The 25,906-nt window shown below is 45.8% G+C and overlaps 3 protein-coding genes across 3 annotated transcripts in view; 2 read left to right on the top strand and 1 right to left on the bottom strand.

Moving 5' to 3' along the window:
• SAR1 (SUPPRESSOR OF AUXIN RESISTANCE1) overlaps positions 1-25,906 on the top strand; it is a 140,351-nt gene that overhangs the window by 110,629 nt on the left and 3,816 nt on the right. The window contains exon 25 of the mRNA XM_086814697.1: positions 2,833-2,973. Coding sequence (XP_086670823.1) covers positions 2,833-2,973 — 141 coding nt within the window. The remainder of the gene's footprint in view (positions 1-2,832; positions 2,974-25,906) is intronic.
• LOC147627750 (uncharacterized) lies at positions 4,262-6,321 on the bottom strand. Its single transcript, XM_086814699.1, has one exon. It carries the CDS (start codon positions 6,296-6,298, stop codon positions 4,355-4,357), a length of 1,944 nt encoding a protein of 647 aa, XP_086670825.1. The 5' UTR covers positions 6,299-6,321; the 3' UTR covers positions 4,262-4,354.
• LOC147627749 (uncharacterized) lies at positions 9,173-11,339 on the top strand. Its single transcript, XM_086814698.1, has one exon. The coding sequence runs from the start codon at positions 9,303-9,305 to the stop codon at positions 11,244-11,246; it is 1,944 nt and encodes a 647-aa protein (XP_086670824.1). The 5' UTR covers positions 9,173-9,302; the 3' UTR covers positions 11,247-11,339.

Here is a 25,906-nt window from a genome sequence, read left to right as displayed (position 1 = left end):
AAGTTTGGGGTGGCCCCACTGGTTACAGATGCCCTTTTTCGGACTGTCACTTATATTAAGCTTGTATACAGGCTTGACAGAGATTGCCTCCCACGACTAGCACTAGAGTCCTCTATGCAATTATACTGCGAGAGGGGGAGAGAGCGATTTAAGACGAGCTAGACTGCCCTCCTACTTAGTGACACGACCACCACCATTACCGACACATGCATGGTACTCTGAGGTAGTCGAGTGGTTTCATGCACATGACACACAGATGGACCGTCTCCCCCCGACAGGAGATCAACCGGATCATCCGGTTAGATCTAAATGTTTTGTTTGGCAGCAGACGCCACCATCAATTGGCAAAAATCAGCGGGATTCTAGATTAGTGACTCTGTGCAGACAAATTGGTGTTTGGATTTGTGGTTTATTGGGAATAAACAGGATGCATTGCCCGATACCTTGGGTGTCAGGTTGGCATTGACATGTGCTACACAATAGTTCGCTCTTGTGCTCATGAGCATTAAAAGCAAACTTCATCATTGAAGTAGCAGGAAGCTTGATCTGGCCTCCAGAGCCTCGGTTGCTAACCAAGTGCTGCTAGCGACTGCATGGTTTGCCACGTCATGCTTGGTTTTTCTTAAGGGATGCATTGATCAGCTTCGTTGGCTTATTCGGAACTTCCTTTCATTAGGATTAGATGGCATTGTACACACCGGCTTGGGATACCTTTTTATGATGCCTAAGCAACAGGGAGGATTGAACATCATTGACCCGGAGGTGATTGTAAGGCTTCACTTTGTAAGCTGGTAGTCAGAGGATTTCTTCCTAGCATTGAGCCTTGGAAAAACTTTTTTCTAGAGCAGATTATGAGGTGCACTCCGATTAGGGGAGGTGATTGGATTTACAGCCTGCATTTTATCTTCTCGGCTGCAGAGCACCGACCACCTTCTTCGCCCTTGGTGAGATCTCTTCTGCGACCTGGGATTGCATGAGAAGCTTCTTGGTTCATATTCCTCCGCGGTCAGTTGAGGAGGCTTACAGGCAGCCCCATGTGTGGAATGACTTGATCTTGGATGAATATGGTAGACCTCTTGGAGCAGCCACGCATATCCAGTGGGTTGCCTGGGCGACTCTTCTCCCCTCAGTGCTGGATTGGAAGAGGCTCACGAGTCTTACAAAGGATGAGAGAACGCTTTGCACCCACCAGCACGTGAGAGGCACTAGTCAGAGGATCATGCAGAGGAATGCAGCCATATCTAACCTCTGGATGACAGAGAACTTCGTGGAAGAGCCTCATCACTTATGGTTTGGCTAGGAGATACCTAGGAGCTTTTATAGCCTCTTTTGAAATGCCCCTCCCCCCCCCTCCCCCCCCCCCCCCCCCCCCCCCCCGCGCCCCCGCGGCATGTCTGATGGAGTATCGAGATCAGAAATGTTTGGGCTTTTACGTGATGGAGCTTCTTCGCCATCATTGGAAAACTCTGTTGAGACATCACTCATGGAGGCAGGATCAATGGGATACCTCTCAGACCTCCACTATAGACTGTGTTGGATTAGGCGAACCTCGATGATCACCACCCAAGCTTCCTTGACCACAAAGAGGTACATCCATCAGAGTTGAAACTGTGACTCTCGGGCATCATTCACCCGGAGAGTCACCAGAGAGAAAGACTCCCCCATCCCCAGAGATCTAGATCCAGGACATCCTTAGAAGGCATAGAGATGTAGCGTGTTAGGAGGTTAACATTGCTGCACTATTTATCATTCAGGAGGGGCATGACGTCTGATGAGCTTTGACTATCTTTAATGTATACACTAGTCCACGTGGTACGTGAGCCCGTTTTCTTTGGTAGATGCCATTCTTTCGATACAGTCTCGACAGCCCTGGATGGGAAAAATTCGGTTCTCCATTACACACATTAATAAGAAATGAATTAATGCAATGTTGAACAAACAGAACATGGGTCTTATTGCAGCTGGAAGATATATGCGAGAAAACAAAGACATATCATTGAATTGGATGAAAATGCTGATGCCTCCGTTGAACTACTTAAGAATGCACATGTTGCACCTTTTGAGGATGAACTTGGGCAACACATGATATGTTGACACCAATTATACCCAGGGACATGGGCTTATGTCATGATGGAAGCGGAGAGCATTTTCTTTTCCAATGTCCCTTGTATTATGAGATCCTGGGGAGGAATTATAGATTCATCAAGGCAGCTGGAGGGTCACTCCGGAATTATGTTTCACATCTAGATCAGAGGGGGGTAGCTGTTATGCTTAGATATGCACAGAATTAGAAGAGCTGCTCTTCAAACCACCCAAAGAGGAATAAGGGGGAGACTCTTGACAGACCAGGAGGAGAAAGGAGATGGAGGTCCTCAAGCCCTAGCCAATTCACCCCGTTGAATCCTCTTAGGACAATGACACCATGGAAGATGCTAGATAGTTGATTGTACACAGTGGTGACTATCTCTTGTGTTTTTTTTTTCTGTTTGACTTAGGTCTGAACAGGTTGTAGACATGCCCGCTCAGGCTGAGCAGTCTTTTAAATTTTAATGTATTAGCTGTTACCTTTAGTCTCATAGGCCCCTGGGGTTTCTGCAGATGTTAACATTGCTCTCTCTCTCTCTCTCTCGCAGACGTTTAATATAACTTTTTTTCTCAGCCCCTCTTGTCCATTCTTCTACCATTTTTATGAAATGTTTTAAGCATGTATGGATCTCTCTGCAGGTTTTAGAATAATTAATTGATTGAAAAGAATAGCAATTTTTAAGTATCAGCAGGTGTCTCTTGTCAATGTTAGTGAGATTTGGGAATAACGGTTTACTTTGATGACAGGGTGGAAGGCAAGCTGGAGGTGAAGGCATGAGTACGCCTGGTGCAGACCCAGGGGCACTTCTTCGCATCTACTTAGACTTTGGCCGAATATCTGAGGCCGCTATCTTGTTTCTGGACTATGTTAAGGCATGGGCAAACCTGGTAAGATTTATTGAAAGGGTAGTTCAGTTGAAAGATACAATTTTTGGCATCTTGTTTCCTGCACCTGCATATGACATTCTCGAGCAGTGATATGATCTGTGGTAATCAGGGTATTATCAAGTGAGAAAGCTCTGCATTGCCAGATGTGTCCAAAAGTCAGCGGTGATGCTACATGTCAGAGTCAGACAGGGTTATAGAGCTGTGATCTCATCTTGTGATGGGTGTGAGGGGGAACCCTATTCATGAACGGCCATGTGATGAAAAATTAATTCAGCGATACCCTTATTCGGGTCTTTGCCTTCCCGAGTGCCGAATTGTGTTGTGCCAGATTGATTAATAACTGAGAGTTGCTCCAAGAAAGTTTAGAATGCAGTTCTAAACTTTCTCCTCTTGTGATGGGTGTGAGGGGGAACCCTATTCATGAATGGCCATGTGATGAAAAATTAATTCAGCGACACCCACACTTTGCTGGCAATAAGTGTTAGTATCACGTTCTTGAGAACGCTCCTACCTATATTTATTTTGGTGCTATTGTTTGGTTGACACAGTCAGGCGCACAAGTTAAGTTTGAAGGGAACGAAAGAGATATAATCATGCGGGTTACCCAGGGTGTGGGTCGGCGGTGTCTTTTTCTGGACATGCCAAAGTCCGGCTACATACCTCCAGCACAGAGGCTGCGCACTGCATGGGAGATTATTGCTACCATCATAGCATGGCACATCTGGAAGGCTAGATGAAGAGGGCACTTTGATTTAGGATACCCAGTGCATTTGCAGGATCTGGTGTGATATTATCCACATGCTCCAAGGCTAAAGCAAGAGATCCAAATCTTCTGCCAATGCAATCCTTCAGCATTTCTTGAGTGTCTGCTTATCATAAGTTCTACAATGCATTGGCAGCCGAAGCCACAACAGCAGCTACTACTAGCTTGCATCCTGATAACTAGGAGTCTTTGAGGACCACACACTACACAAATCAAGCCAATCAAATTCAAAGTCAATTGATAGGATTGAGGGTATGTTGGCAGTGGTATGGTTGCTCCATTTCATAGATGGATGAGTGACATGGTAAGTGACTCGCTTAGTCTCTTCTAGAACCCTACATACTTGGTTGCAGGAAACGTTTCCTGGTAGGAAACGGCAAGACCCGGGAAACGTTTGGAAACGCCAAACTCAATTACTAGGAAACGTCGGGGGTAGGCTCAAGTTTAAGGTAAAAAAATAGAAGTACAAATATATCTTTTTACAAAAAAATTAAATTACATGTACAAATTCAATTATTGACCGGTAAGCACCATTAAAAGATGAAAAACAAAGCAGAACAATGGAAGACCATCATGGCTGAATTTCATTAATCAATCATTCTACAAGATAGAAATTGTTTACATGGGAAGTACACCTTCATCTTCAAACTGATCCTCAAAACACTCATATATAGAATCCTCCTCTAATACATCCCATGCCTGGCATGGACCTGAAGAATAAGAGGGCTCTTTCCGTGATATGAGCCTAAGATTACTGTGCACAAAGACCAAGTCATCTGCCTTCGTATGACCCAGCCGGTTCCGCTTCATGGAATGTATGAAGCCATAGGTGGACCAATTTCTCTCACATGCTGAAGCACTAGATACTTGAGATAAGACACGAATAGCCAATCTCTGTAACATAGGAGTACCTGTACCATAGTTCTCCCACCATGCAATAGGAGAAAGCTTTTGCATGTCTGCTAAAGCTGAAGACTCTGCAAAATCCCCCTGTAGTCCAATGTACTGTGACAATTGTGCTTTGTACTCTGTCTTCTCATCTTCATCTTTGCCCACCCTATCCAACGTCTTTCTCCACCCTTTCATCACATCCTTGTCCTTGTATGGTCGCTTCGTAAACCACATTGGGTTGAGGACATAAGCTGTTGCATGAAGAGGAGAATGAAGCATTTCCCAACGCTCTTGTGCAAGTACCCGAATCTCCTCGTACTCGTTGTTGCCATCTATGTATTCTTTCAATATCTCCTTGATTTTCTCTAGCATCTGATCAATGCCCTCATAAACCGTACCCATGACCGGTTCATCTCTATCCACCATACGAAGCATTGCCATGACCGGCCACAAGACCTTGACATACTTCTCTATGTCCTCCCAAAAAGGAGTAGACAAGAGTTGCATCTCTATGTGCAAAGCATACTCGTTGTTTCTCTTCCATGCATCCCACTCCTCGCTTGTGACTAGCTGCTTCAAGGGACTCTTCACCTTCACCAATCTCTGCAACATCATGAAGTTTGAAGCAAATCGAGTATCACCTGGCCTAATGAGCTTGAGCTTGGAGTGTTTGCTGAACATGGCCCTTGTTGCATCATGATTTGAAATGAACTGCTGGACTTCTTTGCCTTGGGTGATAGCTCGATCCATCCACTCGATTAGGACCAAGTCCTTCAGTAGAAGATTCAAGCAATGAGTTGCACATGGTGTCCAAAAAATATGGGGATATGCTTGCTCCACCAAGTGACCCGCAAGCTTGCAATTGGCAGCACTATCTGTAATTACTTGCACCACATTGTCCACACCAACCTCCCTAATGATGTCCAAAAGAGCTTCTGCAATAAACTCCCCTGTTTTTTGGCTCCCGGATGTATCGATGGATCTCTTGAATACCACACCTCGAGCACTGGAGACAATAAAATTAATCAAGGGCCTCTTTGCGGTGTCTGTCCATCCATCAGACACAATGGAGCACCCAAAGTGTGGCCATGAAGCCTCTACCCCCGAGAGACGACTGCAAACCCTGTCTTTTTCCTTGTCCAAGAGTGTGGTGCGAAGCTTCTCATAGTTTGGGGCTTTGTAACCCTTACCAAAAGACGCTATTGCACCCACCATGTCATGAAAATAAGGAGACCGTGCATAATAAAACGGCATACCACATGCATAAAAGCATCGAGCAACGGCCTCATCTACTTCCTCTCGAGATGCATTCTTGAACATACCTTCCACAGACGGTTGCATTGTATGCTTCTTGTTGACTAGATTGTTGCCAGTCTTTTGCTTCTTGATAGCGCTCTCATGGTCTTCTCGAGTCATGTTTGCTCGATTTTCAGTCGACACCTTGCAGCACACTTGGATGCCTTGGTTCTTGATGCCGAGTAAATGGGCCCGTACTCGCGGATAGGAGCCTGCAAAATTTGTTTTGCAAAAAGAACATTCCCATTTCTTGCTGCCCCCCTTTCCAAATGCTGCATTCTCAGTCACATACTTCCACAATGGCTCGGGAGCATGAGGTGCTTTAGGCTTGAAGGGCGTGATAAGGGGGACCACAGAAGAAGAAGAAGAGAACATGGTAGAAATTGGAAGTTAGCAAAAAAGAGGGGCTCTTCTCCTTCTAAGCCTGTGAGTTTGCTCCAACTGAAGCTGTTTCGAGCAAAGCCACTCAGGGACAGAAACTAAATTGATGCATTTGCATTTTAAGGCTCTATGGCGAATAGCATCTGCGAGAGTAAGGTGGTATTTAGGATCAAGGGGACATTTGCAAGGCTCGAAAATGGTCCTTCTTGGCGCACAGTTAAAGCAAATGCAAGGAGGTTGGGGTGCACAGTTTAAGCAAAGGCAAGGGGGCTCCTCCTGTGCTTGCATGGAAAGGGGTGGGAAGGGGGTAAAGAGAGAGAGAGAGAGGGGGGGACGAGAGAGAGCTGTGTGCGCGTAAGTGTCTCACAGCGAGCGCAGGCTCAGTATTTTAATTTTAATAAAACGGTGCTTTTTTAAGAAAATCCACAAACGGGCTTTTTAAAAAAACGAGCCCTCGTTTTCAAGGTTCACGATAAACCTGCGGAATGTGAAGCGTGGAATGCTCTGGCTCAGTCGTTCTCTTTGTGGGCTTGTGGGTTCATTAACTCCACGCAGAGTGTGTGCAGGGCGCGGCGCTTTGAAGGCGACTCGTTTTTTATTAATATTGGGCCCGGTTCGTTTTTTTTTTAATTCGCAGCTGCTCTTTTCGCTTTTTGGCCTGCCACGTGTTTTTTAAAAGAGAGTACTAAAATCAAGCGTTTCCCAGCCGTTTCCAGCTATAGGAAACGCGTAGCTGCTTGGGAAACGTGGAAACGACGTTTCCTGTCCTTCGCCCCACGTTTCCTGCAACACAGCTCATCAATGTAGAGGCCGAAAAGAGTGGGTGATAGAGGGAAGCCCTGTTTCACCCCAATAGTGCTGGAAATCTTCTGTGATGTACCTCCTGGGGCTCTCACTCATCCGGTGACGGACTCATAGAGGGCGATGATGCTCCAAACCATGTTAGATGGGACTCCGATCTCCTATAGACGGTGTAGGAGGCGGGCTCGGGGTACAGTATCAAAAGCTTTGCGGAAATCCACAAAGCAGCAGTAAATCGTCTGATGTTGTGCTCTACTCTCCTCGATGATGGCACGGAGGGTGAAGATGTGGTCAAGGGTAGAATAGCTCCTCCGAAAGCTAGCCTGTCCTGAGGCTCTGCATCCTTGGCTCTCTGCAAATGATCTGAGCTCCGCCTCTAGCACTGATGGTGTTGGTGGACCAAGAGGGTGGATCTCCGGCTTTGTGTGAGAAAGAAAGAAAGAAAGAAAGATTTTATTAACGTCTTCCAAAAGACCGAACTCGGCCTATGAGACAAATCGGAGTACCTGTATGGGGTATCCTCTGTCATCCCAACAAAATGAAAAAGTACTGAACAAAAAAAGCTGAATCTGGGTGTGCAGGGGATGGAGCTCTACTACTAGGAGAATGCAAAGCTACATGCATGGAGTATACAATCATGATATGCAACCTAGCTAGCTCCATCCTGTACCATACTGGGGGTATAAAATGGTATACATCAGTGAAGGGGGTGTCCACAGCTCCCTGAGAGAGAGAGAGAGAGAGGTCACAGTTCCTTTAGAGATCCAGAGTTTCCACCCCCAAAGACCTCTTCTCATCAGCTTCAGATCATGGGCATACTCCGTCATAGAGAGACACTTGATGCTTTGTACTCCATTCATGAGGAGGGCGACACAGAAGAAGTTCTACCCATTACATTGTATATATACCATTGGACCATATTCCTTTTGGCTGGTTTTTTTTTTCCATTTCATATTTTTTCTAACATCCAATTTACTCATGCATCTCATGTGTAATTGGTCTCAGACCCTTCGAGACTCTCGTAGGTGTTAATAGAATTTGCTGTGTGTGACAATAGTTCTACATCATGTGCACAAAACAGAATCGGGGCTCTCCCTCTTCCAAACCATCAATGTTAAGAGGTACTAGTACTAGTAGAATGAGAAGCCTCTAGCTCTCTCTCGTCTGATTGCATCATCTCTATCAAAAGAAGGGAACCTGAATCTCCTCAAAAGTTTGCATAATATGCCTTTATATGCAGGGGCCGAGGCATCAACGACAGGCAATAAGGTTGTGCTAGTGCAACAACAAATTGATATGTTTGATCATGTGTCGTCGCCTTCGGGATTTCATAACAAAAAAAATATCCTAGTAAGCCATGAGTTATAAGTCTTAACTTTCAAATCATTGTATGTAGGCTGTGTTGCAGGAAACGTGGGGCGAAGGACAGGAAACGTCGTTTCCACGTTTCCCAAGCAGCTACGCGTTTCCTATAGCTGGAAACGGCTGGGAAACGCTTGATTTTAGTACTCTCTTTTAAAAAACACGTGGCAGGCCAAAAAGCGAAAAGAGCAGCTGCGAATTAAAAAAAAAACGAACCGGGCCCAATATTAATAAAAAACGAGTCGCCTTCAAAGCGCCGCGCCCTGCACACACTCTGCGTGGAGTTAATGAACCCACAAGCCCACAAAGAGAACGACTGAGCCAGAGCATTCCACGCTTCACATTCCGCAGGTTTATCGTGAACCTTGAAAACGAGGGCTCGTTTTTTTAAAAAGCCCGTTTGTGGATTTTCTTAAAAAAGCACCGTTTTATTAAAATTAAAATACTGAGCCTGCGCTCGCTGTGAGACACTTACGCGCACACAGCTCTCTCTCGTCCCCCCCTCTCTCTCTCTCTCTTTACCCCCTTCCCACCCCTTTCCATGCAAGCACAGGAGGAGCCCCCTTGCCTTTGCTTAAACTGTGCACCCCAACCTCCTTGCATTTGCTTTAACTGTGCGCCAAGAAGGACCATTTTCGAGCCTTGCAAATGTCCCCTTGATCCTAAATACCACCTTACTCTCGCAGATGCTATTCGCCATAGAGCCTTAAAATGCAAATGCATCAATTTAGTTTCTGTCCCTGAGTGGCTTTGCTCGAAACAGCTTCAGTTGGAGCAAACTCGCAGGCTTAGAAGGAGAAGAGCCCCTCTTTTTTGCTAACTTCCAATTTCTACCATGTTCTCTTCTTCTTCTTCTGTGGTCCCCCTTATCACGCCCTTCAAGCCTAAAGCACCTCATGCTCCCGAGCCATTGTGGAAGTATGTGACTGAGAATGCAGCATTTGGAAAGGGGGGCAGCAAGAAATGGGAATGTTCTTTTTGCAAAACAAATTTTGCAGGCTCCTATCCGCGAGTACGGGCCCATTTACTCGGCATCAAGAACCAAGGCATCCAAGTGTGCTGCAAGGTGTCGACTGAAAATCGAGCAAACATGACTCGAGAAGACCATGAGAGCGCTATCAAGAAGCAAAAGACTGGCAACAATCTAGTCAACAAGAAGCATACAATGCAACCGTCTGTGGAAGGTATGTTCAAGAATGCATCTCGAGAGGAAGTAGATGAGGCCGTTGCTCGATGCTTTTATGCATGTGGTATGCCGTTTTATTATGCACGGTCTCCTTATTTTCATGACATGGTGGGTGCAATAGCGTCTTTTGGTAAGGGTTACAAAGCCCCAAACTATGAGAAGCTTCGCACCACACTCTTGGACAAGGAAAAAGACAGGGTTTGCAGTCGTCTCTCGGGGGTAGAGGCTTCATGGCCACACTTTGGGTGCTCCATTGTGTCTGATGGATGGACAGACACCGCAAAGAGGCCCTTGATTAATTTTATTGTCTCCAGTGCTCGAGGTGTGGTATTCAAGAGATCCATCGATACATCCGGGAGCCAAAAAACAGGGGAGTTTATTGCAGAAGCTCTTTTGGACATCATTAGGGAGGTTGGTGTGGACAATGTGGTGCAAGTAATTACAGATAGTGCTGCCAATTGCAAGCTTGCGGGTCACTTGGTGGAGCAAGCATATCCCCATATTTTTTGGACACCATGTGCAACTCATTGCTTGAATCTTCTACTGAAGGACTTGGTCCTAATCGAGTGGATGGATCGAGCTATCACCCAAGGCAAAGAAGTCCAGCAGTTCATTTCAAATCATGATGCAACAAGGGCCATGTTCAGCAAACACTCCAAGCTCAAGCTCATTAGGCCAGGTGATACTCGATTTGCTTCAAACTTCATGATGTTGCAGAGATTGGTGAAGGTGAAGAGTCCCTTGAAGCAGCTAGTCACAAGCGAGGAGTGGGATGCATGGAAGAGAAACAACGAGTATGCTTTGCACATAGAGATGCAACTCTTGTCTACTCCTTTTTGGGAGGACATAGAGAAGTATGTCAAGGTCTTGTGGCCGGTCATGGCAATGCTTCGTATGGTGGATAGAGATGAACCGGTCATGGGTACGGTTTATGAGGGCATTGATCAGATGCTAGAGAAAATCAAGGAGATATTGAAAGAATACATAGATGGCAACAACGAGTACGAGGAGATTCGGGTACTTGCACAAGAGCGTTGGGAAATGCTTCATTCTCCTCTTCATGCAACAGCTTATGTCCTCAACCCAATGTGGTTTACGAAGCGACCATACAAGGACAAGGATGTGATGAAAGGGTGGAGAAAGACGTTGGATAGGGTGGGCAAAGATGAAGATGAGAAGACAGAGTACAAAGCACAATTGTCACAGTACATTGGACTACAGGGGGATTTTGCAGAGTCTTCAGCTTTAGCAGACATGCAAAAGCTTTCTCCTATTGCATGGTGGGAGAACTATGGTACAGGTACTCCTATGTTACAGAGATTGGCTATTCGTGTCTTATCTCAAGTATCTAGTGCTTCAGCATGTGAGAGAAATTGGTCCACCTATGGCTTCATACATTCCATGAAGCGGAACCGGCTGGGTCATACGAAGGCAGATGACTTGGTCTTTGTGCACAGTAATCTTAGGCTCATATCACGGAAAGAGCCCTCTTATTCTTCAGGTCCATGCCAGGCATGGGATGTATTAGAGGAGGATTCTATATATGAGTGTTTTGAGGATCAGTTTGAAGATGAAGGTGTACTTCCCATGTAAACAATTTCTATCTTGTAGAATGATTGATTAATGAAATTCAGCCATGATGGTCTTCCATTGTTCTGCTTTGTTTTTCATCTTTTAATGGTGCTTACCGGTCAATAATTGAATTTGTACATGTAATTTAATTTTTTTGTAAAAAGATATATTTGTACTTCTATTTTTTTACCTTAAACTTGAGCCTACCCCCGACGTTTCCTAGTAATTGAGTTTGGCGTTTCCAAACGTTTCCCGGGTCTTGCCGTTTCCTACCAGGAAACGTTTCCTGCAACCAAGTTGATGAGATCTCGAGCTTCATTGATGGATTAGGCGGGGCCGGTCCCACACTGGCAAGCATATTGATCCCCATTCTATTTTATGCAAATGACATGGTCCTCCTCTCAAACTCAGGGGCTTCAGAGACAGTTGGATGCCTTACATGACTTTTGCACTCGACGGGACCTCTCTAGTAACCTTGGTAAAACCAAGGTAATGGTCTTCAATACCTCTTGCCCCTTCATATCCAAATTGAGCTTCACATATAGAGGGGATCCCATGGAAATTGTCTCATCCTATGTCTACCTTGGTGTCACTTTCAGTGGCCCACGCTTTACCATGGTTCCCGCAGCACATGCCAGAGCGACACAGGGATAGGCAGCCTTGAGCTTACTTGAGCGGCAGTGCTTCCAAGCACATTTCCAAGAGCCTAGGATGAAGGGCTAGCTTTTTGACACCCTCGTCACACTAGCCTTGATGTATGGAGCAGCCTTCTGGGGGGCAGATTTATCCGATGAGGATTGGCAGCAAGTTGAGAGGCCCCAGGTCATGATGTTCTCCCGTATGATCCGCACCAAACCATCAGTCCCACACCAGATTATCCAGGTAGAGTTTGTTGCAGCCCTGGTGGTAGTGGATGCACTCTTCCAGACAGTCACATACCTCCATCACATCAGTCACATGGATCCCCATAGGTACCCAAGGCTTGCCCTGGAGTCCTCCAGATAGCTAGCACTTGAGGGCCACTCTGGAGTATGGTATGCACTAGTTTCCACTTGGTTGTCAGTATATGGGCTTCGCATGGACCGCCTACCCCCCATTCAGTACAGTTTGGACTCCCCTTTTCTCCGGCTCTCTCACCAAGATACCAACCGGGTTATCCGGTTATATCGTCTCAACCTCTACACCCATTGCACATGCATCACACCTCCAGATCTCCCCACGAAGATGCACTTCTACAGAGATCACTTCCTCACACTAATTGAGGATGGATTCATCCAGCAGACGGGCTACTTGAGTGTTCACATGTCCCATGCCATGCGGATTGCGATTGGCCAGATACGGGTTTCAAAGCCGGGAAGCTCATATGGAGACCCAGAGAGGAGAGGATCTGTCGATTATGCCACATAGAGGTTTGACGGAGGAGCATTACATATGCTGCTGCCCAGTATACTATGAGATCCGCAGGAGGTTTCACTGTCTATTTCGTGAGCGATTTGGTCCACTCTCCAAGATCATTGACTTCCAGGACCAACGTTGCCTAGGCCTCTTCCTGCTTGAGCTCCACAGACATAGGGACACCTTCTTGAGAGAGCTTCGTCGGCCCCAGCCACCCCGCCCCCTCCCTCGCCAGCCAACCATCACCAGTTTCTTTCGGACCCAGGAGGTGGAGGACACCGACATAGTGGATCTTGTGGACCCTCCACAAGTTGGTCTGGACCTACCTCGCCCGAGAGGAGTTACCTTGGACCGAGCCTCTGCACTCTAGCGTGCCCGACACCCTTGGCCCCCCCGTCGGCCGCGATCACCCCATCAGCTCCAGATCCAGGACATGCTCCACAGCCATCGAGCTACCTTTCCACGTGACATAGCTGAGGGAGACCTCTCGGCCATACTCATTAGCCCCATGCTTGATATTTTGGAGAGTGGTATACCATCTACTCGGAGCTGATGTTGCTCTCATGTTTCTATGTTCTTAGTATTCCATGATGAGTTTCCATGGACAGTTTTGTATCACCCCAGTGAGATAGCTATGTTTGTGTTTTCTTTCTGTTTTATTTTCCATTCCATGATGAGATATGCCATGGACATTATTGTATCACTTTGGTCTCATAGGCCCATTGGGTCTTTAGTAGACGCTTAATCTTTCTTTCTTTCTCAACTCCACTTGTGCTTGTGGCTAGCACACCTAGTGCCCCGGTTGCTCCACCTCATCTTCGTGTCCATTGAGTTATGGGCAACTATCAAGTTGAAGCGTAGAGCCCCTTCAGCTACTCAAAATTTGCACAGGCCAAAGCCACCAACTGCTCATTGGTTTTTGTGCCTAGTTCAGGACAGGTACGCCGGAACGGCATTCCGGCGTTCCAGGAAGGCGGAACGACGTTCCGTGGTAACTATGGTTAAGGGAGACTTTGTACATCCTTTTTGACTTCAGTAGCACTCACAACTTCATTAATGCCAAATTTGTGCTAAAGGTGGGAGTGAAGACACAACTGAGTAATCATATGTATCATGGGAGGACTTCGACAGATCTGGGATAGACATGTGTCTCAGTTATTAATATATATTGAGAGTTATGCGTCCCTGTAGATTGAAAGGGTCATGGTTTGTCCTTTGTAATGGAAGATGCTCCAGTGTTTTCAATGGTGATTTTGTGGTCCCACTCTATATTTTGTAACTCAGTAGGACTTTATAATATAATATATATTTATTATGAAGTGTTTAAATATGTTTGTATCCTTTCATCTAATGTTAATCGTGGTTTATAACGGTTCTCGCAATATTATGGTTTGCACATATGGCTCTAGCGACCATTTTATTGGAAGAGGTACATCCCTATGGTCAAGTTTACCTATGGTATTGTTCAGCATAGGTTCTCGCAATAGCTAGAATATGTTTGTGGGAGTTGGGTTAAATCCCAGCTTCCCTGGGACTTTGATAGCTTGAAGGAGACGCACTTGTGCGGCCTGATAGTTTATGCGTCTCTAAGAGGGAGGTATGATAACTCCTAGGTACTAGGATTTACGAGATCCTGAAAAGGATGGGTATTATGTTACAACTAGGAGATAGTTGTCTTGGCGATTTCATGTTTCCGATTCCACGAGGAGTTGGAGGATTGAAGGATGGTTTATGTTCTTCAAGGACTTGACAAGGTTCTAGTTTTTTTTTGTCTTGTTCCCACGGTGATTTGTTGGAGAAATAATAGCTTCCGTTGAGCTGGTTTCGTGATGTGGCTAGATAGTTAGGTATAAACCCGATTTTGGAGACAGTTGATGGAGGTAACTGGATTCTTCTTCATTTATTTCCAAGAGTGGAAATGTCCTAAGTAGGGAGGAATGTTATGTACCTAGCACTAACTCTTGGGGTGAGGAACCATAATACAGCAGCGTCAGGGGAGCCCTGGGATTAGGAAAAGCAAGCGGATTCAGGTGGCTAGGGTTTAGATTTAATAAAACCAAGGTTATTGGCTATTTATGATTGGATTGTTATTTATAGCAGCAATAAGCAATATATAAGTGACTCTTGGATTATTATTTATTCATTGTTACGTGAACCTGGACGAAGAGGCTTACTCTTGCCACGGACATGGCGATCACGGGTAGTCTTACCGAGGGCCTTTGTGGGAAAGCACTAGTGGTATGGGACGCTAGGGCTGATTGGCATGGACTCGTGGGAGTGGAACCTTAGCCCTTGGCTCGGGGGAGGTTTGCAGACGCGAACCTATGGTTGGGTGTTGAGCTTGGGTTTCTCTAATCTTGTTTATGTCTGTGTATTAGGTGATCCTTGGGAGGAGTCCCTCACAAGGCTGTTGCCTATTGGGCTGCACTACTTTTTGTACATTGCAGCATCTATTAACATCTACAAAAGACCCGAAGGGCCTATGAGACCATGAACAATACAATGCTACCAAGGACACGTAGTGCCATGGAAAAACTTAAAAAAAGGACATGAAAACTGAAAACTGAAACATGACTCTATAAGCCTCCTCATGGCAGATGTGGCTATGGTTGTTGAGAAGTGTGGTGCCATAGAGCACATGTAGAGGCAGGGAGTGAGTAGGTGAGGATGAAGCCATATGGCAAAAGTGGAATATTCCACATGCATGGAGCAAGCAAAGATATACTCCACCCATATAAAAGGGGTCATTTTCAAGCAATGAAAGTACAAGCATATCTCAAGCTTCTCTATGAGTGCAAGTTAATCTATCTTGCAACCTAACTAGCTTGTGATCATCACTTTGTTTCACATACTCTCATCATGATCATGCTTAGGCATCATCCATCATAGGTTTAAGTTAATTATGTCATTTAGTGTGTCATTAGACTAATTAGCTTCTTGTAGGAGGTACCATAAATCTTAACATGGTATCAGAGCCACCTCTCTTCTCATGAGTCTCTCTACTTACACTTAGTACTTGGCCTTAACCTCTATTAGTCATTTTTTATGTTAATCTTTCCTTAATCTCACTTAGGCATAACCATATCCACAACCCATAGTCACATGGGACGTGAAATGGGGATGGGGAACGGGGACGGAAAAGATTGAGAATGGCCATTCCCTACTATGATTATAGAGTGACACGGGACGAGAATGGGAACGGGAAGATGCTGCCATCCCCAACATTCCCGAGTCTAAAAATGCCCATTCCCTATGACTATGCCACAACCTCCTCCTTGTAGCCAAGATTGTGTCTCCGTAACCTCTTTATCATTGCCCACCAAAACTTACCCACACATTGCTTATCACTAGGCGACCTATTGACAAGGGCATTTGGTGAAATTCCGACCTTGCAGCGCGAATTCGCCCTGAAATCAGCCACTGGTCTTTTGCTCCTTTCTCCACGTGTGCTTGCAATTTACCTAATTCCTTTTAGGTGAAGTTTGGGCATTGTATGAGGAGTTCACAAACCAAATTTCATGAGAAATGGTTCATTCAGTGCTGCACAGCAACATAATTCCCAGTCGCTTGATTTCTATCATTTTTGTGGTTCTTTGGTGCTTTTGAGCTGGTTTTTTATACTTGAGCCACTTAATCCAATCAAGGGTAAGAGGTGTATAAAAAAAGCCCCATGAAATTTGGATTTCCGAAGCTCAATGGAGCCCTCCAAGTCTTCAGCTTTGCTAATCACTGTATTAAGCACTAATCACTGTAATTAATGAGCACTTATCAGTAATTGGATAAAATTGGGAATACAATTGAGCAAGTAGGATTGCATTTAGTGTGTGTACACATCAAAAGCACTAATTTTGCATTGGAGCTACCATCAGGAAGCTCTAGAAGTAAAAAATTGGAATTTGGAAGCACACGCACTACTTGCATTTCATCCTATTTAAAGCATCCATATTTGCCAAGTTGTACGAGAACAAACACTGCCAATTGAAGCATCATAAGCTCATTGGTAAAACCTTCTCATTATGGCAACATCAACAAGCATTACTTCGCATGTAGAGAAGTTCAATGGAGAAGGGTTCTATACTTGGGCTACACAGATGAAGTATCTTCTAATGCATGAGAAATTGTAAAAAATTACTAAGGCAAATGTATCGGATGAACCAAGTGAAGGGTGGGTTGAAAAAGATGAGCAAGCATTGTCACTCATTGGTTTACACTTGCGCACAAGTCTTATTCATCACATTGACTCTAAGGAACACACAAAAGATGCATGGGATACATTGAATTTTGTGTTTGGAGCTAAGGCAAAGAACCAAGAAATTCGCTTAAGGATTGAGTTCTATGGTCTAGAAATAAACTTTAATGAATCTTTGGCTCAGTTTGTCAGTAAAATGAAAAGCATCATGACCCAATCAAATAGCATAGATGCTAAGATTGGAGACAAAGATGTGGTTGCAAATTGCAATTATCTTAAAAAGCAATACAATGCACTTGTCATAACCCTGAAGAATTTACCAGAGCCAACATTTGATGGATATGTCTCCTCCCTTTTGGAGACGGAGAGAATTAAAAGGAAGCAATCCAAGCACCATTGAGCGTGCATTGCTCAATAAAAGCAATTTGAAGTATCACAATTGTGACAGGAAAGGACACTTTCAAAATGAATGCAAGTTTAAAGACAAGCCAAAGTGTAACCACTACAACAAGTTCGGGTACAAAGAAGAAGATTGCAGATTGAAGAAAAGCGAAGGCAACTTTGCGGAGACTACTTCGACCACCAAGTACGAAGAGATCCCTAGAGATCAGCTCTTCTAAAGAGCAAGGTGGCGAACACCACCACTACCCTAGCTATCTGTTGTAAAAGAGGGGTCACCGTATGAGTAGACACCCATCTTATCATTTCATTTTGTTTGTTGTGTGTATCTACTCGACCACACGAGACTAGCTAGTTGAGCACCCGTGTGGGGGGGGGGGGTGTAATGATCGTTGTAATTTATACTTGACCACTTGAGAGTAGCGAGTTGAGTACCCAAGGGAAGTAATGATTGTTGTAACCCACATTGAGTAGCAAAGAGATATGGCACGAAGGGAGGAGTGTTGAGAAGTGTGGTGCCATAGAGCACATGTAGAGGTAGAGAGTGAGTAGGTGAGGATGAAGTCATATGGCAAAAGTCGAATATCCCACATGCATGGACCAAGCAAAGATGTACTCTATCCATATAAAAGGGGTCATTTTTAAGCAATGAAAGTAAAAGCACATCTCAAGCTTCTCTATAGGCATATGCTTACTTATAATAGTGCTACGTGTGAACAGGGCTTAACCAAGGGCACTTTTTCCATGTGGTTTTTTCCCTTGGATATCAAGTGTGAAAGGACACTCTATCCATATAACTTTTGTACTTCTATATTATATGGATGTGACTCACATGCAAGGATTGACTTGCATTTGTGATCACCACACATTTTGTGTCTAGCTGCAGGGTTTTTCCGTCGTTGGCTACACAGTCCGTCCATCACTGCGTTTTTCCATCGCTAGCTACATAGTCCATCTGTCGCTGCCTTTTTGTGTCGCTAGCTGCACAGTCCATCCGGCAGTGCACTTCCGTCGGCGCACAAAACTTTCGTGGCTGTAGTTCCATCCGTCGCTCCCACCTCTTGCCGCTCGTCTTAGCCACCACAAGGGGCGGAGCCATAGTCACAAGGGACGGGGGACGGGGACGGGGACGGGACGGGGGAGGGAACGGCACTCAAAAAATACTTTTTTAAAAAATTTTCTACTCTGCACTTATTCTACTTTGGAAGCACATCAAAATGAGCACAAATTTACACTAAAATGCTAAGATTTTGAGTCATATTAATAATTAAGTAGATACAAAATGAGTCATGACTCAAGAGTCAGGACTCAGGAGCCTTAAGGAGGCAAAATACAAGGACGGACTCAAATGAGTCAATGACAAAAAAGTGCTGAAGACTAGAGGCTAGAGGCTAGAGCTAAGTAGTAAGGCCCATGAATCATGATCCATGAATGATCATCCACGTGAAGTGCTCGCCTCATGGTCATGGGTAGCTTGTGCGGCTGCCAAAGAAGCATCAAGCTCATCCTCACTGGCATGCTGCTCCTGCACCTCATCCTCCCGTTGCTCTTCTTGTTGACTCATCTCCCACTCGGTGAAGGAATCTGCCTTCTTGGTCATGCTCTTGCAAAGCATTTGCAAGTTCGCGCTGACGAAGACAAGGTCATTGGTACGCTCTACCCCGAGTCGGTTCCTCTTCCTAGAGGCAATGTGGCTGTAGGTACTCCAAAGTTGCTCCAAGCAAGAGGAGCTGACGGCCTGGCTAACCAAAGTCCTCCCACCATAGAGCAGCACCAACTTTGGAGCGGTCAACCTGTGCATCATGACAGCCATAGGAGCCATGAAACGACCTGTACATCGAAAGCTGGTCCCTGATCTTGCGCCTAACCGATGCATCAGTCACAAGACGATCCAAGATGATCCTCCATCCAGCGCTCACCTCCCGGTCGCTCTCCTGCTTGTTGCCTTGGAATTCTGGGTCCACCACATAAGCTGCTGCATGCAATGGAGAGTAGTAGGAATTCCACCTTCCTAGACACAAGGCATGGATCTCCTCGTATCTGTCTTCGTCAGGCACGAAGTCTTTCAACTTCTCTATCATGCGATCCATGGCCTCGTAGACCTTGCCTATGCATGGCTGCATAGCGTCTACAATCCTCAACAGGTGGACTATGGGCCTCACCATAGCATCTGTGGTCTTCACACGCTCCCACCAAGAGGCGTCATCTGCCCGTAGCCTACACTCTTGGCCAGTGTTTGTATGGGACTCTTGCATGGCGACAAACTCGTCGCTAAGGAAAAGCCCCCTCAAAGCACCACTACAATCCTTCAACCGGCCCAACATGAGAAAGTTGTTGGCAAACCGGGTGTCGGAATATTTGAGAAGAGAGAGACAGGACCTCTTGTTGAACTCATGCCGAAGTCTTTGGTGGTTGAGGACAAAGGAGACCATGGTGTTGGCCTCCTCAATGAGCGGGCTGATCCATGGTAATGCCCCGATGTCCTTGAGGAGGTTGTTTAGGCAATGAGCCATACAAAAGGACACCGTGACATGTCCATACATACCTTGGAGAATAGCTCCTGCCGCCCTATTGGAAGGCTCCCCATCCGCAACAAAGCCCACTACATGCTCGGGGCCAACGATCTCCATGGTGGTAGCCCACTCCGCCGCAAGCACATCCGCGCTCTTCCCAGTGCCGGATGCATCATGAGATGAGATGAAGTACATCTCTCCACGGGAATATGCAACCATGCCGTGAATACTCCTCTTGCGGGTGTCACTCCATCCATCCACAATGAGGGAGACTCCGTTCCTCTCCCATTGCCGCTTTGTGTTATCGGCCGCTTGCTCTACAATGCGCTTCTCCTTGTCGAGCAATGTAGTGCGCAAGCTCTCGGATGAGGGGGGCGTATAGGTTGAGCCATACTCCCCAATCTTCTTAACCATTACCTTGAAGTATTCCGACCTATTCAAGAAAGTAATTTACTAATGAGAAGGAGACTAGGATGATGAAAACATGAATGATGAATTGGCAATGATCGATTGCACTTACCTAGCCGCTTGAAAGGCAATGTGGTCGTGGAAGAACCCCCATTGCCGCTTTGTGTTGTCGGCCGCTTGCTCTACAATGCGCTTCTCCTTGTCGAGCAATGTAGTGCGCAAGCTCTCGGATGAGGGGGGCGTATAGGTTGAGCCATACTCCCCAATCTTCTTAACCATTACCTTGAAGTATTCCGACCTATTCAAGAAAGTAATTTACTAATGAGAAGGAGACTAGGATGATGAAAACATGAATGATGAATTGGCAATGATCGATTGCACTTACCTAGCCGCTTGAAAGGCAATGTGGTCGTGGAAGAAGAAGCGGGCCACCGCCATATCCACCTCCTTCTTCAACTTGGGGTTCCAATTCTCCCCAAGTGTAGATTGTCGCCGTGGGCCACGTAATGATTGAGAGGCCGTGGAGATGGAGGGTGCCGGTGTCGTGGATGGAGTAACATTCCGACTTGATGGCGAAGGTGATGGTGTGCATGATCCCGATCCACCACATGACTCCTGGTAGAGGCTTGAGTTCCTCTCCTCATCGTCGCGGGATCCACGGCCACTCGTGGTGTCCTTCTTGTCGCTTCGACCGCTTCGTAGACGCTAAGCTTGTCAAGAAGTTCCCGTCTCTTCTCGGGCGTGACATTCGTGCAAAACCTCACCTCATGCCCACTCTCATGCAAGAGGTGGGCTCGCACTTTGTCGGCGCCACCCGTTCGCCGGTACGGGCAAAGCTTGCATACCCATGGCCGAGAACCGCCTCCATGAACGGATGTGGTGTAGTTTACCTCCTCCCACCATGTCCATCCCGTTGTCCTTCTACGAGAAGCCCCGGCACGTGAGGAGGATGCCATGGTTGAAGATGGCTTGCCGCTTGACTCTTGAGCCTTGAGAAGTGAGAGAGAGAGAGAGAGATAGAGAGAGAGAGAGAGCCTTGAGGAATGAGAGAGAGAGAGAGAGAGAGAGAGAGAGAGAGAGAGAGAGAGCCTAGAGGCTTGGAAGTTGGAAGACTCAAGAGGCTTGAGGGAGAGGTGAGAGCCTAGGCCCTAGAGCTTGGAACTTGGAAGTTGGAAGAGACTCGAGAGAAGATTCAAGAAGCTTGAGCAATGAGCAATGAACTTGTGTGTGGCAGCTTGTAGCCTTGTAGAGGTGGGCTCTTATATAGATAGGCAAGAGAGAGAGAGGGCCAAGGCTCAACAGCCATAAACGGCTAGTAGAGCCCAAGCCCAACAGCCATAAACGGCTACAATGGCAGGCACGCGGCAGGCAGGCGCAACGGCCAGAAACGGACGCAGGCGCAACGGCTATCTGTCGTCCCCGCACAGGCCGTCCCCGACAGCCGTCCCCCGTCCCCTGCGCCGTCCCCTGCGCCGTCCCCTGCGCCGTCCCCGGTTTGAAACGCCCGTCAGGGGACGTCCGTCCGTCCCCCCGTCCGTCCCCGTCCCTGCGCCGTCCCGTCACCCGTGTCGACGTCCCAACGTTCCTAGGCACCGTCCCCGCCGTCCCCTGTGACTATGGGCGGAGCTAGTGGGGAGGGCTCCACCGCCTCCACACCCATCGGTGGAGCTCGCACCTTGTGAGGCGGCCTAGGACTGTGAGCTGAGATTCGGCCATCAGCCACCGTCCTCAGGTCACCTGTGTCTTCCGTCTCGTCGACTGCCCTGTGGTCAGCGTTAGCGGTGCCGTCGTCAACTGCCATAGCCTACAGCACAGAAGCCCGTCGTCAATAACTCCCGCACCTGGCACCTGTATAGCAGTCCGTCTTCAGCATTGACGTACCCTGCAACTCCGACACCTTGAACCTCCCTGTCTACACACCACCTTCATTCAGCCAAGGTCAACGTCTGCAGGCCGCTTACTGAGGTATTTGAAAATTTTTAAAGAGAAAAAAAAAACAAAAAACAAAATTTGTTATAGACATTCTGACGCATGTTCAGATAATTTTGGGGGTTTGGCAAAATTTCCCTTGGTAAATTGCCAAAAATTGAACATTTTGCTTTGCTTGGAATTTGGGGGCTTTTCAAATTAAGATCAAAATCAGTAAATTAAGCCTCTTCTAGTTGCAGAAATTTGGGGCTTTTGTGAAAATTGGAAAATTGACTACACATTGAAGCAATTGCAGTGCATAAAAATCGGGGCTTTTCAGTTTGGAGCATGTAATTGGGGATTACAGCGGTGATTTGTCACATATGTATACACATTGTGTAATTGGACAATTTGGTGCAGTTTACACTTGCTTCAAGTTGTAGGCACAAATTTGCATAGGACATTTGGTTGCCTGGCAGAGCACATTGGTGCTTGGTTTGCTTGTAGGTGTATTTTGTCGACATGGCTCAAAATGCTACAGATGTATTTGGTGCTCTCACCTAGGAGGACAAGTTGGATGGATCAAACTACTCCCTCTGGAGTTTCATGATCCATAATTTGTTGGTAGCCAAAGGGCTTTGGGGCATCGTGTGTGGTGACAACACACGCCCACTTACCATACAGCGAGCAACCACTCAAAGGAGAGGTGCTCAAAGAGCTCCTGAGGTAGAACCTACCCCCACACAAGAGTAGAAGAGATGGGACTCCCGGGATGCATGTGCCATGTCCTTGATAGTCCTTTCAATAAAAAGGTCTATTATTCCACACATTCGGTCTTGCAAGACATCGAAGCTTGCATGGGACACATTGGAAGCAATGTATCAGGTACGCAACGAGGCAAGAGTTGCCTACAGGAAGAGGCAATTGGATCTTCTTTCTATGGATGAGGGTGACTCCATGTCAGATCATCTCACCAAAGTGAAAGATTTGTAGGAACAATTGCTGATGAGGTTATCCCAGAGAGACAGCTGGTCACCAACACTCTTCATTCTTTACCACCTTCCTACTTGGGCTTTCACACCTCTCTCAACCTCTCTATGAGAGGAGGTGGTGATCCTGTCACTTTTGAAGAGCTGGTGGGTTTACTCTTGCAGGAAGAGAAAACAAGAGCAAACCTATCTAGGAACCGTGGTGGAGACAAGGCATTTGTAGCCAAGGATAAGGGTAAAGCAAAGAGCTTTAAGCATGGGGGACAACAGTCTAGTAAGGCTGGTCATGGACGATCCTCTTCTGGTGGTGAAAAGTCTGACAATGGGGATGCAAAGAAGCCTAAAAAGAAGGGCAAATGTCACTACTGCCATAAGCTTGGCCACTACATTAATGAATGTAGAAAGCAGATTGCAAAAGAGAAAAAGAAAGAATCAAGCAATGCAATAGCAGACTCTTCTAATGACAAAGCACAACAATCAGCTAATATGATTCAGGAAGAGTACACTTTTTTGGTCACATGCACTAGTGACACACCAAGTGCTTCAGACAATGATATGTCTTGCATTGCATCTGACGGACAGGATCTATCATGGTATTTTGATAGTGGTGCTTTGAGCCAGATCACTTCATGCAAAGTATTTCAACACTTGGTTTATGCTTCAAATGGCCGCACTGTATCATGTGCAAATCATACCACATATCCAGTAAAGGGAATTGGCAAATCATACCACATATCCAGTAAAGGGAATTGGCAATGTCATACTTGTTGCCGCCAATGGTGCCAATATATGTATGACAAATGTGTTGTATATTCCAGGGATAAAGAAAAATCTGCTCTCTGTCTCAACCATAAACGACCAAGGTTTAAAGGTTGAATTTGAAGATGGGAAGTGTTTGGTAAAAGACCCATCAAAGGGTTATGAAATAGTCACTTCTGAAACACGATACAAAGGCTTGTATAAGCTGGACAACTATAACAAGCGTACTTATGATGCAAATACAATGGTTGCCCACACTCGTGCTATGCACGATACAGAGCTATGGCATGCTCGTTTTGGGCATGTAAATTTTCAGAGCTTGATGCTTTTGCAGAAGCATCATATGGTTGATAATATGCCGCCTCTTGAGTCTCCAACAAGACACGTATGTGAGGAGTGTATTTTGGGAAAGATGCATCGAAAACCATTCCCCAGGGATGGAGCTGTTAGAGCTGAAGTAAATTACAGCTCATACACAATGATGTATGTGGTCCAATGCGGACACCATCCATAGAGGGACATCTTTATTTCGTCACATTCATTGATGACTACTCCAGGTTTGCTTGGGTTTATCCCTTGAAAGCGAAAGCAAAAGTGTTTACATGCTTTCGACACTTTGTAGCAATGGCTGAAAATATGTGTGGATGTAAAGTCCAAACACTCCGTTTAGATAGAGGTGGAGAATAAACTCGTGCTATGCATGATACAGAGCTATGGCATGCTCGTTTTGGGCCTGTAAATTTTCAGAGCTTGATGCTTTTGCAGAAGCATCATATGGTTGATAATATGCCGCCTCTTGAGTCTCCAACAAGACACGTATGTGAGAAGTTTATTTTGGGAAAGATGCATCGAAAACCATTCCCCGAGGATGGAGCTGTTAGAGCTGAAAGTAAATTACAGCTCATACACAATGATGTATGTGGTCCAATGCGGACACCATCCATAGAGGGACATCTTTATTTCGTCACATTCATTGATGACTACCCCAGGTTTGCTTGGTTTTATTCCTTGAAAGCGAAAGCAAAGGTGTTTACATGCTTTCGACACTTTGTAGCAATGGCTGAAAATATGTGTGGATGTAAAGTCCAAACACTCCGTTCAGATAGAGGTGGAGAATACATGTCAAATGCATTCAAGGATTATATACTGCAAAAGGGCATCAAACACCAATGTACTATGCCTTACACACCGCAGCAGAATTGTGTAGCTGAGAGGAAAAACAGATCTCTCATGGAGATGGCAAGATGCATGGTGAAAGCACAAAAGTTGCCTCACAATTTTTGGATGGAAGCCATAATGTGTGCAACTCATGTGTTGGTGTCCAACAAAAGCTTTGAAAAACATAACACCATTTGAGGCTTGGTATAGCCGAAAGCCAAAAGTGGATTATATGTGTACATTTAGGTGTTTGGCATATGCACGTGTCAGAACAACTCCGAACAAAGCTAGATGATAAGGCAATGAACTGCATTTTTGTGGGCTACAGCAATGAGAGCAAAGGATACCGTCTTTATAATCCAACAACATGCTGGATTTTTGTCAGTAGAGATGTGGTATTTGCTGAAAATTCAGTACAGTCCATGTACAGCTTGTATAAAAGTCATGATACAAGCATACAGGACATGTTTGATGGGCTATTACCCATTGCAATTAGGGGGGATTCAGATCAGCCAGCCCCTACACAAGAAAAGCCTCATGTAGAACATGTGGAATAGCCAGCAATTCAGCCCCCTTCTATGGAAGAAGTTGAAGATCTTTTCAGGGAAGAGCAAACAGCCATAGACAGCCAAGTCGGTGCCAAGATGGTTGCTGAAAACTTTGCAAGATAGCAAACTTGCAACTCCGTTGACAGGTAGAACAAGGGCTAGTTCCATCCATGCATTGAATATGCATCATGGGGAATCTGCATTAGCCATGGGTGGTCTCTTTGATTCAGAAGAGCCTTCTTCTTATGAAGAAGCACAGGAGAATGAGCATTGGGTGTAAGCCATGCAAGATGAAATCTCTTCTATCATGAAGAACAATACTTGGGATCTTGTGGACTTGCCACAAGGCAAGAATGTCATTGAAACAACGTGGGTGTACAAAGTCAAAAGGAAGTCTGATGGTACTATTGACAGG

The sequence above is a fragment of the Cibotium barometz genome, chromosome 20 (genome assembly GCF_041138505.1).
Source record: "Cibotium barometz isolate CiBa-2024 chromosome 20, ASM4113850v1, whole genome shotgun sequence".
Lineage (NCBI taxonomy): Eukaryota > Viridiplantae > Streptophyta > Polypodiopsida > Cyatheales > Cibotiaceae > Cibotium > Cibotium barometz.
This window is presented reverse-complemented; position numbering and strand designations above follow the sequence as displayed.

Bases quoted from the DNA above. Each gene is read 5' to 3' on its own strand.
- LOC147627750 (XM_086814699.1), bottom strand. From the start codon at position 6,298: ATGTTCTCTTCTTCTTCTTCTGTGGTCCCCCTTATCACGCCCTTCAAG.
- LOC147627749 (XM_086814698.1), top strand. From the start codon at position 9,303: ATGTTCTCTTCTTCTTCTTCTGTGGTCCCCCTTATCACGCCCTTCAAG.